Source organism: Salmo trutta, chromosome 3, assembly GCF_901001165.1.
Source record: "Salmo trutta chromosome 3, fSalTru1.1, whole genome shotgun sequence".
NCBI lineage: Eukaryota > Metazoa > Chordata > Actinopteri > Salmoniformes > Salmonidae > Salmo > Salmo trutta.
The window spans coordinates 9,009,265-9,025,109 of record NC_042959.1 but is presented as its reverse complement, the minus strand read 5'-3'; the positions used below and the strand labels follow the sequence as shown (position 1 = coordinate 9,025,109).

Here is a 15,845-nt window from a genome sequence, read left to right as displayed (position 1 = left end):
AAAAGACCGCCAGAAATGTCTGCTTGTTTTAGTGGGAGGAGTTTTGGCCAGCCTGGTGGCATCACCAAGTGGTATGTGAATATCAACTAGTTCTCATCATACATATCCTTCCCATTAGGCTCGTCCAGTTAGGACTCTCACTCAGGCCTAGCAAAATTATTTTTCGAGAAATCGCTCTTTGCTTAGAAGCTATTTTTGTTTCTTTTTGACCATTTTAATTGAAAATAATCACAGCGAGGTAATTAATTACCCAGAAATTGTTTGATATTGAGATAAAAACGGCTGCATTGGACCTTTAATGTCATAACTTTGTGAATTTATTGTGAAATATGTAGGAACTGTATGTAAAAGTCTCTAAAAGTTATTATGTAATGACACGATTTAACTGGGAACTGGCTATGTAGATTAGCAGCTGGCTATGTAGATTAGCAGCTGGCTATGTAGATTAGCAGCTGGCTATGTAGATTAGCAGCTAGCTATGTAGATTAGCAGCTAGCTATGTAGATTAGCAGCTGGCTATGTAGATTAGCAGCTGGCTATGTAGATTAGCAGCTGGCTATGTAGATTAGCAGTTGGCTATGTAGATTAGCAGCTGGCTATGTAGATTAGCAGTTGGCTATGTAGATTAGCAGCTGGCTATGTAGATTAGCAGTTGGCTATGTAGATTAGCAGCTGGCTATGTAGATGGCTATGTAGATTAGCAGCTGGCTATGTAGATTAGCAGTTGGCTATGTAGATTAGCAGCTGGCTATGTAGATTAGCAGCTGGCTATGTAGATTAGCAGCTGGCTATGTAGATTAGCAGTTGGCTATGTAGATTAGCAGTTGGGTACAATTTCCTAATTCCATACTTGACTATGCAAAGTAAATAACTCTATATGTTTTTTTTCAAATTTTCATTTTTAATTGTCTGATGCCTTTTCCTCACAATAAACAATAAAAACAGATTTACATAAACATGATATAAATATAGAGTATACAATTTTTTTGTACATGATTGAGGGTTGAAAATATTGTCGAAAAGAGCAGTTATGGCGACAGGTTTGAGACCTGTAGAACAATATCAAATATATTGCACAAAGTTTTTCATTGCAGAGAGGGGTAAAATACATATCTACTGATCTACTGTTACTTGGAGATACATTAGGCCCTTGGGTGCCACAGATGCGGCTACCAAACACCTCAAGTGGATGGCATAAAAACTATACTGTATTATTCTTCTTCTCCAGTTCAGTAACAGTTGATCATCTCTAGTTCAGTAACAGTTGATCATCTCTAGTTCAGTAACAGTTGATCATCTCTAGTTCAGTAACAGTTGATCATCTCTAGTTCAGTAACAGTTGATCATCTCTAGTTCAGTAACAGTTGATCATCTCTAGTTCAGTAACAGTTTATCATCTCTAGTTCAGTAACAGTTGATCATCTCTAGTTCAGTAACAGTTGATCATCTCTAGTTCAGTAACAGTTGATCATCTCTAGTTCAGTAACAGTTGATCATCTCTAGTTCAGTAACAGTTCATTAACATTGTGGTAGATTCTCCAAGCATTGCTGGTCTACATCTCTCTGGTTTGCCCCACTCACTGGTTTAGGGGTGCAAGTCTCTGGACATGTCCAAATACATGTCTTTCTTTCCTTGTGCTCTTCCTGTCAAAAAATACTGTCAATAAGGAACTTTTTCAGTTACCTCTGGCTTTCGTCCTGTATGTGGTTCCTCTGCAGTGCAGGGTTCGACTAGTTATGCCTGTCCTCCTTTGGCCCTCCTCATAGACATCTCCTGGATGTGATGCCAGAGCAGTGTAGGGTCCGACTCGTTATGTCTGATAGGTGACTCCAATCCTTCAGCCTGATCTAGGCTCTGCCAGTAGTCCTGCGGCCACATCTGGACCAAGCTGGAAAAACACACAAATAAATCAGGCTAATAAGCACAGCAGTTTATTTGAAATGTTAGGAGAAAAAAAACACTTGTGTGTGGATTTTAAGACACTCACTCAATGGGGGAATATCTCTCACTGCAAACAGTACACTGTCATACAGTACTATAAGGGTCAAGCCTACAATTTACACAAAGATAAAGCAATATATTTCAGAGGCTGGTGGTACCTACCTGCCATTGGTGTGTTGGTCCTGACGGTCTCTAAATCCTGGGCTGGGTAGAGGACATCCCCAATGACAATTATTGGCCAGCTTAGTCTGGGGGGGCGGGCTCTTCTCTGGGTCTTTCCTATAAGCCCGTTTAGCTGCCAGTCTGGTATTCTCCTGGTCACAGACATAGCACTCAAAGCCGTTGAGGTAGTTGGGTTTGCTCATGTCGTTCACGCCCCACGCCCTGAGCCTCCAACAGTCTGGTAACGTGGCTCGGCTTCTTAAACTAAATACTTAACGTACTCTTCATCGTTCTCATCCAGCGCCTTGAGGAACTTGGCTAGGTCCTGAGGTGATGGGAAGTCCTTGATAAGGATGACAGAGCGGTGGTTGGGTATCCAGTCGGCTGCTGACGAGGAGCCGCGGTAGACTGGTACACAGCCCTGGTGGAGAGGGCGCCATAGCTTCTCTGTCATGTAGTGCTGGAGGAAATCAAATAAAATTTAACTTTATTTAAAGTGAATTTAAAATTCATTCTTTACAACAATGAAATGAAAGAGACGAAAACAATTAAATGCAATATGCTATGAAAGTAAGCAGGAAGTGATTACCCCCTCACCCTTGTAGTTTTTTACATTTTTGAAAACTTTTTGGAATGGATCTTCAATGCTCAAATTCTCAGTGCGATAGTCTTCATCCGGTAGAAGTAAATTCATCCACAAACAAATATAATTTTTTATATAGACTCCCCTCCATATTTTAAATGTGACTCTATACTCCAGCATTTTGTATTAGAGATCAAATGTTTTATATGAGGCAACAGTACAGAATGTCACCTTTTATTTGGCATAATGACGAGGGAGAAAGTTCATACCCCCCATAAATGCTAACCTCTCACCTTTATCAATAACACGGGAGGTTTATCATGTTTCAGATGAGACCCAGATGCAGACAACGTCGAAGTAACAACAGTTTATTAATCCAACAGGGGCAGGCAAAATGCAGGTCAAGGGCAGGCAGAGGTCAGTAATCCAGATAGGTTGGGCAAAGATACAGGACGGCAGGCAGAAAGGTCAAAACCGGGAAAACTAGAAACCAGGCACAATCGAGAGACAGGAACAGAGGCAAACCCACTGGTAGGCTTGACAAAACAAAACGAACTCACAACAGACAAACAGAGAACACAGGTATAAATACACAGGGGATAATGGGGAAGATGGGCGACACCTGGAGGGAGGTGGAGACAATCACAAAGACAGGTGAACCAGATCAGGGTGTGACAAGGTTATCATTTTTGGGGGGGGTATGATCTTTGCTCCTCTGTAACTTTTTCACTCATCATTATTCACAATGAATTCAGGATTATCCATAATCATGGTAGCATCCACATGAATGTTATAGTGTTAAGAAACATCTTCTATTCTTAATTCAAATAAAAGTGACTCCAAAATGGCACAGTACATTATTCACCATTCAATTCCTATTGTATAAGAGATGAATCAAATAACAAAACACAAAGGATGACTAAAACAATGATAAAATCATTAATTGAAGGTCAAGCTAAAAAAAACTCAACTTTTTATCTTGATCTTCAATTAACACTATTAAATTAATGTGGATGCTACCATGATTATGGCTAATCATGAATGAATTTCGCTCTCTTTTTATTTAGGCCTAAAAAAACGTAATTGTGTATTTTTTTCCAGCACTCCCGTGCTACTCCTCCCTCTCCTCTCAATCTCTTACCTGACACAGGCTGTTCTCCAGGGCCAGGTAGAAATGGTAGCGTGCAGTGAAGGTCATAAAGCCGGCTTCCTCTCCTGTGGCCGTGCTTGTGTAACCTCCAGGTACAGGACGTTATTTAGCCATGTATTATACCCCTCCAGTCCAGGGTAATTCAGTCGGTAGAGCGTTGAACTAGTAAGGTTGCAATATTGAATCCCCGAGCCGACAGGGTAAAAATCTGTCGTTCTGCCCCTGAACAAGGCAGTTAACCCACTGTTTCTAAGCCGTCATTGAAAATCAGAATTTGTTCTTTAACTGACTTGCCTAGTAGGTCTATACGTGCTTTATTTGAAAGGGATATTGTATCCATTCTTTATGTCACAAGTTACTGGAATACATTGGTCACTGATATCTGTTGGAAAAAAAGTCTGGTTATTTCCACACAAATACTTGCTTGTTAACAAGGTCAAAGAGGTCTCTTTCAGAATGATCCATAAGTATTACCCTGCGAATCATTACCTGAAGAAACTTAAAAAAGACATTAACATTGATTGTACTTTTTGTGTTGAGCATCCAGAAACAGTTTCACATTTATTTTGGCATTGTCTACATGTAAAACAATTATGGAAAGATATTCACAGTTTTATAATTGTTAATATTCTTGATGACTTTTGTTTTTTATGGGAGAATGTGCTGCTCGGGTTTCCTTAACCATAATAAAGAAAAACAATTTGACCTTATAAATCTAATTGTGCTAATGGCAAAATTGAATATTCATAAATGTAAATTCACTAATAGAAAACCACCCTTCTGTGTTTTCTAGAAGGAACTCGAGCAGTACATTATTAAGACCATTATACATTATTTTAATAAGAAAGCTGTTAAAACAATCAATATGTGTGCATCTTTTAAGGTCTTTGTATAATCTGTCATTTGTTGTACCCTCTAGCATATGTTATCATTGTCTGTTTGTATACTTCTTGTATGTATACTGATTTTTCTCCAATAAAAAAAATAATAATAAAAAAAAATGACTTGCCTAGTTAAATAAAGGTAAAATAAATAAAAAACTCTTGCTGCATTACTACCATCTACAGTTCTGGAGTGGAATCACACACTGACTGTGCAATTTCACATTATTTTCTTCAACGATAAAACGTAAAAAAATGTTTTTATTTAAATAGAGAATATATACAGTCAAAGCAGGACTATTTGAACATGTCTAAGTATCCAGACTCACAGAGCATGGACCAAATCTGACAGCAAAATAAATAGATGGACCAGGGATGGGTAGATCACCGCGGGCTTTAGGACCAAGCGTCGCGACTGGACTCAGGGCTGTATTCATTACGCCAATTCTGTTGCAAAACATTTCTATAACGGAGGCCAACGGAATGAAACGGGGTGCGACCTACCTTGAATTTGTCCAAAATAAAATCTCGGGTTTGTTGCAAAAGGCAACTGTTTGCAACCGTTTGGACTAAGTATTACCCCGGACTGGAAAATACTGGGGATGCGCCTCAACAAGCAAGTGTTCACAATACGTCAAATCTAAGATGCAAACCTGGGCAAGCTACGATTTATAACACGGTACAAAATGAGGTAACGAAAACGATTTTACGCCTTAAATTAATGCAGTCACATGTAGTAATATTGAATATGGTGCGTGTTTGCTCAAACCGGTCTATTTCTTCGTAGTTTAGTTTAATAATTCAGAACAATTGATGTCAACAACACAACCCATCCCAGTGGATAGCTAGCTAACGGTAACAGGCTAGCTGGCTAGGCTAGCTGGCTACTGTTTGGCATTTTGTTATCATCATCGCCATTTCATTTGCCAGCTATTCATCTCTATATCTAGCTAAATGTCCTGTGTAATATCTAGTTGCATTTACGAAATGGGAACCCTCAGATTTCATTCTCTACAATAAAATTGCATCAGAACAACAATATAACGTTAATAGGTACAGTAGTTGGGGTTAGCAATTCGGTGATTCTCATGAAACCAGTTTTAGTAAATGGCAGTAGCAAATTGAGTTATTTTGTTACAGATGCATCATGGTTTTCTGTCATTCTGCAGACTAAGATGCCTATATGACACAGTGTCGAAAGTAAAAGTATAAATCATTTCAATTTCCCTATATTAAACAAAGCAGACGGCATCATTTTCTTATTTACGGATAACCAGGGGCACACTCCAACATAAATTAGATATATATTTTAACGTTAATATAAGTTTACATTAAACTATATTTATTATATAAAAACACTCATTACCGTAACACTTTTTCAAGTTGCTGGAAAAAAATATATAAAAAAATATCTTTATTAAAATAAAGTGTTATTCACCCATGATACATAATCTAGACTAGAGGAGCAGTCGTTATCTGAGTTTATATACCTTCACAATGAGGATCGTATTCTCAAACACCCTCTTTACAACACTTAACTTTCTCATTACCGAAATGACTAAAATGCTGAAATTGGGATAAAGAACATTACCTTATCAACATGGAGGCATGAATGGGCTTTACTGATGTGGTCAATTGTTTGCTGATTCATAATGGCAGTCTCCCATTACTTGCAGATTGAGCTAAGGGCCCTTCTTGTTATTTTGCTGCTGCTCTTTAATTATTTGTTACTTTTTAATTTTTAGATATTTTTCTTAAAACTGCATTGTTGGCTTGTAAGTAAGTAAGCATTTCACTGTAAGGTCTACACCTGTTTGTATTCAGCATTTCACTGTAAGGTCTACACCAGTTTGTATTCAGCATTTCACTGTAAGGTCTACACCTGTTTGTATTCAGCATTTCACTGTAAGGTCTACACCAGTTTGTATTCAGCATTTCACTGTAAGGTCTACACCAGTTTGTATTCAGCATTTCACTGTAAGGTCTACACCAGTTTGTATTCAGCATTTCACTGTAAGGTCTACACCAGTTTGTATTCGGCGCATGTGACACATACAATTTTAGTTGATTACCAAACACACATTTCTCATTACCGCATAATTTCTAGGTGAGATTTTTAATTTCGGTAATAATAATAAACTCATTCTAATGTATAATCACTGGGTGTGCTGTGCTGGTAGCTTTCATTATTTACAAGGACCACTGCTTACACCTATTGTATGGATTATTTGTAAAACAGCTATTTGATTAGGTAGGGGGTAGTCAAGAAATATAGGTTTAAACCCCATTTAATTTACTTACAATCTGGAGTTTGTTTTTCAGCAAAGAGAAACCGCCTCTTTTACGCTACTGCTACTCTCTGTTTATCATATATGCATAGTCACTTTAACCATATCTACATGTACATACTACCTCAATCAGCCTGACTAACCGGTGTCTGTATGTAGCCTCACTACTTTTATAGCCTCGCTTCTGTATATAGCCTGTCTTTTTACTGTTGTTTTATTTCTTTACCTACCTATTGTTCACCTAATACCTTTTTTGCACTATTGGTTAGAGCCTGTAAGTAAGCATTTCACTGTAAGGTCTACACCTGTTGTATTCAGCGCACTTGACAAATACACTTTGATTTGATTTGGTTATTCCCCATGTTGACAAGTGTACCTGTTTTAGCACTTACTTATACTGTTGTTTGAAATCCCAAGACAGTTTTTGGTCCATATCTTACGTATTTAGATACTTCAGGCATATCATGTTATGCCATCCCATTCAATTTACAAATACATCTAACGAACCACACACATCCGTGTACTTATACAGCAATATTACCTGTAAAGACCTTGGAAATGTTACATTTAAGTCACTTTTTTTTATGCTTAAGTCCATTTTTGACTTTTGAAGATACATGCACATAATTACAGTCCTTATACTTAGGCTAAAATAAGGGGTATTTTAGTCAATTGCATTTTGATCAGTGATTTTAGTTTTATGCAAATCATTTAGGATTATCAACTGACACAGTTTGATGTATTGGCTTATTGAATCTCTAATAGAGCTCAGTACAGGTTTTCAATGGCAAACTATAAAGCACTCATTAACGAAACATGTATTGTCAACTCTGAAACCGTCTTATCATTTCCTTATTGCACCGATATTTAGGAAAATAATCAAATTTATCCTTTAGTAATTTTGGCTTAATCTGATTAGTGTGCCTTTTGTTCTTTATACAAATATGTGTACATAAACAACAACATGTATACACTAGTAATTATGATAAAAGCAAGATTCAGAAAATGTTTTGTGTTGCGGTAATGAGTAATTGCTAAATAAATGTTAATACATTTTTTCATATTTTTTTCAGTGTCATGGCCTTTTTTTTAGGTGAGGAATGTAAACATTTTTTTTATATATATATTACAAATTGATTTGTTTAGCTTTTTTGCACTTGGACATAAACTATTGCAGTAATGAGAATTTTTGCGTTGGTAATTGTGGTAAAATGCATAATATATGATCAATAAACATAACAATAATTATGAAATAGATTAGTACAGATCCTAATATTAGTGATCCAAGAGGAATTGTTGTGGAAAATGTTTTTTTTTTTGTCATGTTTCGTGAGAATCACCCAATGAAACACCTTTTGACAGCAAGCTTGTGCAGTCATGGAGCAGCTCCGTGTCGGGTGTTCCTGAGTCAGTCGTGGAGCAGCTCCGTGTCGGGTGTTCCTGAGTCAGTCATGGAGCAGCTCTGTGTCGGGTGTTCCTGAGTCAGTCGTGGAGCAGCTCCGTGTCGGGTGTTCCTGAGTCAGTCATGGAGCAGCTCCGTGTCGGGTGTTCCTGAGTCAGTCATGGAGCAGCTCAGGCTCCGTGTCGGGTGTTCCTGAGTCAGTCATGGAGCAGCTCAGGCTCCGTGTCGGGTGTTCCTGAGTCAGTCGTGGAGCAGCTCAGGCTCCGTGTCGGGTGTTCCTGAGTCAGTCGTGGAGCAGCTCAGTGTCGGGTGTTCCTGAGTCAGTCGTGGAGCAGCTCCGTGTCGGGTGTTCCTGAGTCAGTCGTGGAGCAGCTCCGTGTCGGGTGTTCCTGAGTCAGTCGTGGAGCAGCTCCGTGTCGGGTGTTCCTGAGTCAGTCGTGGAGCAGCTCCGTGTCGGGTGTTCCTGAGTCAGTCGTGGAGCAGCTCCGTGTCGGGTGTTCCTGAGTCAGTCGTGGAGCAGCTCCGTGTCGGGTGTTCCTGAGTCAGTCGTGGAGCAGCTCCGTGTCGGGTGTTCCTGAGTCAGTCATGGAGCAGCTCAGGCTCCGTGTCGGGTGTTCCTGAGTCAGTCGTGGAGCAGCTCAGGCTCCGTGTCGGGTGTTCCTGAGTCAGTCGTGGAGCAGCTCAGTGTCGGGTGTTCCTGAGTCAGTCGTGGAGCAGCTCCGTGTCGGGTGTTCCTGAGTCAGTCGTGGAGCAGCTCCGTGTCGGGTGTTCCTGAGTCAGTCGTGGAGCAGCTCCGTGTCGGGTGTTCCTGAGTCAGTCGTGGAGCAGCTCCGTGTCGGGTGTTCCTGAGTCAGTCGTGGAGCAGCTCCGTGTCGGGTGTTCCTGAGTCAGTCGTAGAGCAGCTCCGTGTCGGGTGTTCCTGAGTCAGTCATGGAGCAGCTCCGTGTCGGGTGTTCCTGAGTCAGTCATGGGCTTATCTTCCTGACTCATCGTTGTTGTTATGTACGTCTCTGGTAGTGAAGAGTACATTCTGAGTTAGCTAACTATCTATTCTTGGGATCTCTCATCCACATTTCAGATATGTGGCATAATAAGAAGCAGTTTATTAAAGCTGTATTGTAAATGAAGAACCATGTCACTTGCAGGATGAATACGTATTTCACCCATGTGATTTTCAACCATACTGTACACGGCTTCAGGGTTGCTTCCTGTCTCTACATTGTTATCAACAACATGGGCATTGTGATGTACAGCAGAGTAACTTTAGTACATTTTACGATTTGCCAATCTCCAGCTCAACCAATCCCTGGGTTTGTTAGAGGGGGAGTTTCTCTGGGTCATTCACCCCTATCAGGTGTCCCGAAGGACAACCACCCCAGTGATCTTACACATCTCATACAGGAGGGGCATCACTTGCAAATAGCTCCAGATACAGTGTGAGAAGAGATTGTTGTTGTATCAGTATTGTTGTTACAATTTTTAAGGCTGCTGCTATTTTAGTTCGTCAGTTTTTTAGTAACCACTCTCTCTTGTTCTGTCTCTAGCTACTCTCTCTCCACTGCTCCTCCTCCTGGTGAAAGACAGCCACTTGATGTTTTTCTGTCTCTAGCTACTCTCTCTCTCTCCACTTCTCCTCCTGGTGAAAGACAGCCACGGCCTGTCTAGGCCTAAGTTGTGTTGCTCATTGTCAGTGTCTACCAGCATGTATCTCTCAGGTTGCTGTTAGGTCTTCGGCCTTTCATGAACACAAAGCCAATGCTTGTCAATGAGTGTGGTCTGTGATTGTATATAGATTGTAATGCTGCTGTTAACTGAAAGGTGCAAGATGGTGCCGATAGACAGGGTCGTCCTATTCCTAGCTCCTTGTCAACTTTGCAGTATTTCGTTTTTTTTGTGTGTTATTTCTTTATATTAATTGTTCAGAATGTTTCTTGCATTATTACTTACAGTTAAAAATACGTTTTGCATATTAGATCAGCGGTCACTCACCAACATTTCGACCAGAAATTAGACTTTCATGAATTGGATCCTTTGTTTGTACCTCCCAGAAGCATTTCCACTCATTCCAGGGGCTGCTCCAAAACGCCGCCGATGGAGAAGAGGAATTGGGAGTGGGCATTTAGTCTGACTCAGGAGGCGTGCACACCATCCACCGCTTCCGAGTATATTACTCTCAAATGTTCAGTCCCTGGACAATAAAGTAGACAAACTCAGGGCGAGCATCTCCTTCTGGAGAGACATCAGGGACTGTAACATAATCATGGTTCTCTGCAGATATATTGTCCCCATCCATACAGCCAGCAGGGTTCTCTGTGCATTGCGCGGACAGGAAGAAAGAACTCTCTGGGAAAAAGAAAGGCAGAGGTGTATGTTTCATGATTTAAGTACTCATGGTGTGATTGTGGTAGCGTACAGGAATGAAAGTCCTTTTGTTCTCCCGATCTGGAATACCTCACTATCAAATGCCGACCGAATTACCTCCTGAGAGAATTCTCTTCGGTCATCGTCTAGGCCGTGTATATTCCCCCTCAAGCTGACACTGTGATGGCTCTCGGGGAACTACACTGGACTTTGTGCAAACTGGAACCGCATATCCTTAGGCTGAATTTATTGTAGCTGGGGACTTTAATAAAGCAAATCCTAAGGAAAACCAACGTTTTATAAACACATCGCCTGCGCTACTCGCTCATCAAGAATTATTGACCATTGTTACTCCCCCTTTCCAGGACGGCTCCAAGGCCCTCCATCCGCCCGCCTTTCGTCAAATCAGATCACGCCTCCCTTCCTATAGGCAGGAACTGAAACGGGAAGTACCCGTTGTAAGGACTGTTCAATGTTGACCAATCGGAATCTATACTTCAAGATTGTTTTGATCATGTGGACTAGGATATGTTCCGGGTTCTCTCTGAGAATATCATTGACTTATACACTGACTCGGTGACTGAATTCATCAGGACGTGCATAGAGGATGTTGTTCCCACTGATGACATGAGAAAGAGATTTAAGCGTGTTAACCCTTGCAAGGCTGCTGGCCCAGACCAGCTGGCTGGAATGTTTATGGACATATTAAAACTATCCCAGTCTCTTATCCCCACTCTCTTCAAGATGTCCACCATTGTTTCTGTACCCACAAAGGCGAAGGTAACTGAACTAAATCAGTGGTTCCATTGCTCCCAAGGATGAACCAGACTTGTGGAGGTCTACAATTTTTTTTCTGAGGTCTTGGCTGATTTCTTTTGATTTTCCCATGATGTCAAGCAAAGAGGCTCTGAGTTTGAAGGTAGTCTTTGAAATACATCCACAGGTACATCTCCAATTGACTCAAATTATGTCAATTAGCCTATCGGAAGCTTCTAAAGCCATGACATAATTTTCTGGAATTTTCCAAGCTGTTTAAAGGCACAGTCAATTTAGTATATGTAAACTTCTGACCCACTGGAATTGTGTGAACTAATCTGTCTGTAAACAATTGTTGGAAAAATTATTTGTGTCATGCACAATGTAGATGTTTTAACCGACTTGCCAAAACTATAGTTTGTTAACAAGACATTTGTGGAGTGGTTGAAAAATGAGTTTTAATGACTCCAACCTAAGTGTATGTAAACTTCCGACTTCAACTGTATATTCCGGACTCTGACATTCTAATATTTATATTTTTGTTAATGATTTTCTTAATTTTTTGAGGGATTTGCATGTTTTATATTGTTAGGTATAACTGCACTGTTGGAGCTAGGAACATAAGCATTTCTCTACACTCGTGATAATCTGCCAAATATGTGTACGTGACCAATAACATTTGATTTGATAGCTTTTTTTAATCTCTGCTCATCCTTCAGGTTGCATTGACCCTGATCGTACTAGCCCAGTAGCCTAGCATCGAGGTGGAGGCTGGGTCACAGTGGTCAGTAACCCAGCTAGGAGGCTCGGCTCCAGGCTAGCCAGCCTGCCAGCGGAGGGAGGGGGCCTTACCAAAGGAACGGCCTGGTGAGCTGCGGAGACTAGCAGCGGCGGGGGGGTTGTGATGAGCGGGAAGAGCCTGCTGTTAAAGGTGATCCTGCTGGGGGACGGTGGCGTGGGGAAGTCTTCCTTAATGAACCGCTACGTCACGGACCGCTTCGACGCCCAGTCCTTCCACACCATCGGGGTGGAGTTCCTCAACAGAGACCTGGAGGTCAGATTAGAGCCCTTTCTGAATTAATCTTTTCTTCATTCGTGGCATTATATCCCCTTGCCTTCTTCTCAAAATGTAAAATGAGGGGAGGGACCTTGGACCTTCTCCAATAAGATTGAGGAGGTGGCGAGGAGATCGAGCCGAGGTCTGCCTGAAATTGAATAATAATTATTATAATATGTGTCTTGCATCTCAACAAACCACAGCATCTGCACGTGAGTGCAAAAATACAAGTACATGCAGTATTTAAAAAATACAAGTACATGCAGTTATTACAGCAGACAACACGTGGATACAGTTCGTAATTCGGTTTGTAAATTCTAATTCCTGGGGGGCAGGCTGAACAGTTATTTGTTCTGTTCTCTATGTAGTGCAGTGACCCCACAAAATGTGTTTTATAAAGGTATTGTTTTGCTGTACTACTGTCATTGATTCTTGTGTCTACTGTTTTATATCTTCATGGTGGCTGTGTATATTATGTACAAATCTAATTGTCTTTGGGGGCAATTAATGTTTTCATTCACTTCCTCCCTCCAGGTGGACGGGCGCCTGGTGACCCTTCAGATCTGGGACACGGCGGGTCAGGAGCGCTTCAAGTCCCTGAGGACGCCTTTCTACCGTGGCGCCGACTGCTGCCTCCTCACCTTCGCTGTAGACGACCTGCACAGCTTCCAGAACCTGGCCAGCTGGAAGAAAGAGTTCATGTGTTACTCTGACGTACGAAACCCAGAGAGGTTCCCCTTCGTTGTCCTGGGCAACAAGGTGGACAAGGAGGAGGGGAAGGAGGTGGGGGAGGACGAGGCTCGGGCCTGGTGCGAGGAGAACGGCTGTTGTCCCTACTTCGAGACCAGTGCTAAGGACGATACTAACGTGGGAGTGGCGTTCGAGGCGGCGGTACGGGAGGTTCTGGCGGCGGAGGATCAGATCGACCACACGCTGTTGAGTAGCACTATCGATCTCCACGGCAACCGTAAAGTACCATGCTCTTCTTGCTGCTGATTGGTTGAAAGGACTGGTTTCTCTCTCCGTCCAGCCTGTAGCATCCTGAGGGCTAGAGAGCTGTTCTGCTCTCCACTGGTCTCTATGGTTACTTACCTGATGCAGGTACAAGCTGCTGAGACTGATGATCGGGTATGAATACAGCTGATAAGAAGAGAATCAGGCTATCAATGCAGCTGATTTTAAGGAGTGTTGAGTTGTCGGTAACAACACATCTGATTTTTAAAGTTTATCAATGCGGTACAATGTAACAGGTACACCATGTTGTTCAACTCGGTCTGCTTTCAGCTGTATAACACAAGACTGCTCTCTACATCCAGCCAGCTAGCTTCATGTACCTGCCCTGTGTAATGTTTTCAGCATATAGGCCTAACCCTCTTACAGAACAGTCATTTTAATCTGATAATATTCATGTGTCCTTTCTGTTCTCCTCCAAGAGCACAGGCTGCTTGTGGCACAGCAACATTCTCACTCATTTCTTTATCTGTCTGTCTGCTAAGTCTTCTAAGGTCTACATTTACATTTTAGTCATTTAGCAGACGCTCTTATCCAGAGCGACTTAAAGTAGTGAATGCATACATTTCATTATTGATTTTTTATTTTTTCCCGTACTGGTCCCCCGTGGGAATCGAACCCACAACCCTGGCGTTGAATACACCATGCTCTACCAACTGAGCCACACGGGACCATAGGTACTTTGACCAGAACACGATTCTATCACACTGTCAGGTCTCATGACAGTGGTCTGTTGGCTGACCGGTGGAATATCATTTAATACACTGACATAGACATGGTCTGTTGGCTGACCGGTGGAATATCATTTAATACACTGACATAGACGTGGTCTGTTGGCTGACCGGTGGAATATCATTTAATACACTGACATAGACGTGGTCTGTTGGCTGACCGGTGGAATATCATTTAATACACTGACATAGACGTGGTCTGTTGGCTGACCGGTGGAATATCATTTAATACACTGACATAGACGTGGTCTGTTGGCTGACCGGTGGAATATCATTTAATACACTGACATTGACGTGGTCTGTTGGCTGACCGGTGGAATATCATTTAATACACTGACATAGACGTAGTCTGTTGGCTGACCGGTGGAATATCATTTAATACACTGACATAGACGTGGTCTGTTGGCTGACCGGTGGAATATCATTTAATACACTGACATAGACGTGGTCTGTTGGCTGACCGGTGGAATATCATTTAATACACTGACATAGACATGGTCTGTTGGCTGACCGGTGGAATATCATTTAATACACTGACATAGACATGGTCTGTTGGCTGACCGGTGGAATATCATTTAATACACTGACATAGACGTGGTCTGTTGGCTGACCGGTGGAATATCATTTAATACACTGACATAGACGTGGTCTGTTGGCTGACCGGTGGAATATCATTTAATACACTGATATAGACATGGTCTGTTGGCTGACCGGTGGAATATCATTTAATACACTGACATAGACATGGTCTGTTGGCTGACCGGTGGAATATCATTTAATACACTGACATAGACGTCTACATGAAGCTGGACTTTATCCAGTCACACATCTTGTTTAAGAACTGACAACATTGATTGCACACATTACTGTACCAGGACAAATGTTTACTGCACAAAAAGGAATTTGATTTTATTTGTTTGGTTTTCTCCAAAGGGAAAGATGTTTTTGTTCTGTCGTATCTGTTAACACTGGGTACATATCTATTTGAGTTTGTGTGGTTGTGTCTGTTAACACTGGGTACAAATCTATTTGAGGTAGTTTGTATCTATACCAGATGATACAGTATTTTCTCGTCCTTTAGGCTTTCTAGGTCTGTCTGAATTAGAAGTGTTAGGTCTACGTGTGAGAGTTGCAGAGACGCCTGTTTTAATTTCATCCCTTATCTACTACGGTACGTACAGTTGAAGTCAGAAGTTTACATACACTTAGGTTGGAGTCATTAAAACTTGTTTTTCAACCACTCCACAAATTTCTTGTTAACAAACTTTTACCTACTACGGTACATACCTTTTTTTGTGAGATCCCTTTCATTTTTTTAGTCGGTCTCTCTTGACACCAATGATAGGGATATAATGTTCTTAATCAATAAAGTGTATTCCTTATAGATGGGACAGTTTTTTTGGGGGGGGGGGGGGGGCTTATGGCAGATCCCTTTTTCTTTTCAGAAGTTAATTTATGTTCTGATATTTACTGTGGGTTTTCTACCATGTACAGTGGCTTGCGAAAGTATTCACCCCCTTG

At 41.4% G+C, this 15,845-nt stretch overlaps 2 protein-coding genes across 2 annotated transcripts; one reads left to right on the top strand and one right to left on the bottom strand.

Annotated features, from left to right (window-relative positions):
• Window positions 1-1,911: 1,911 nt before the first annotated feature.
• Window positions 1,912-5,307, bottom strand: LOC115167653 (alpha-(1,3)-fucosyltransferase 11-like). Its single transcript, XM_029722268.1, has 2 exons — window positions 3,829-5,307; window positions 1,912-2,564 (listed from the first exon to the last, which is right to left on the bottom strand). The coding sequence occupies exons 1-2, from the start codon at window positions 3,883-3,885 to the stop codon at window positions 2,364-2,366; spliced, it is 258 nt and encodes an 85-aa protein (XP_029578128.1). The 5' UTR covers window positions 3,886-5,307; the 3' UTR covers window positions 1,912-2,363.
• Window positions 5,308-5,323: 16 nt separating this feature from the next.
• Window positions 5,324-15,222, top strand: LOC115167644 (ras-related protein Rab-9B). Its single transcript, XM_029722255.1, has 3 exons — window positions 5,324-5,409; window positions 12,245-12,579; window positions 13,117-15,222. The coding sequence occupies exons 2-3, from the start codon at window positions 12,430-12,432 to the stop codon at window positions 13,576-13,578; spliced, it is 612 nt and encodes a 203-aa protein (XP_029578115.1). The 5' UTR covers window positions 5,324-5,409; window positions 12,245-12,429; the 3' UTR covers window positions 13,579-15,222.
• The last annotated feature ends 623 nt before the right edge of the window (window positions 15,223-15,845 follow it).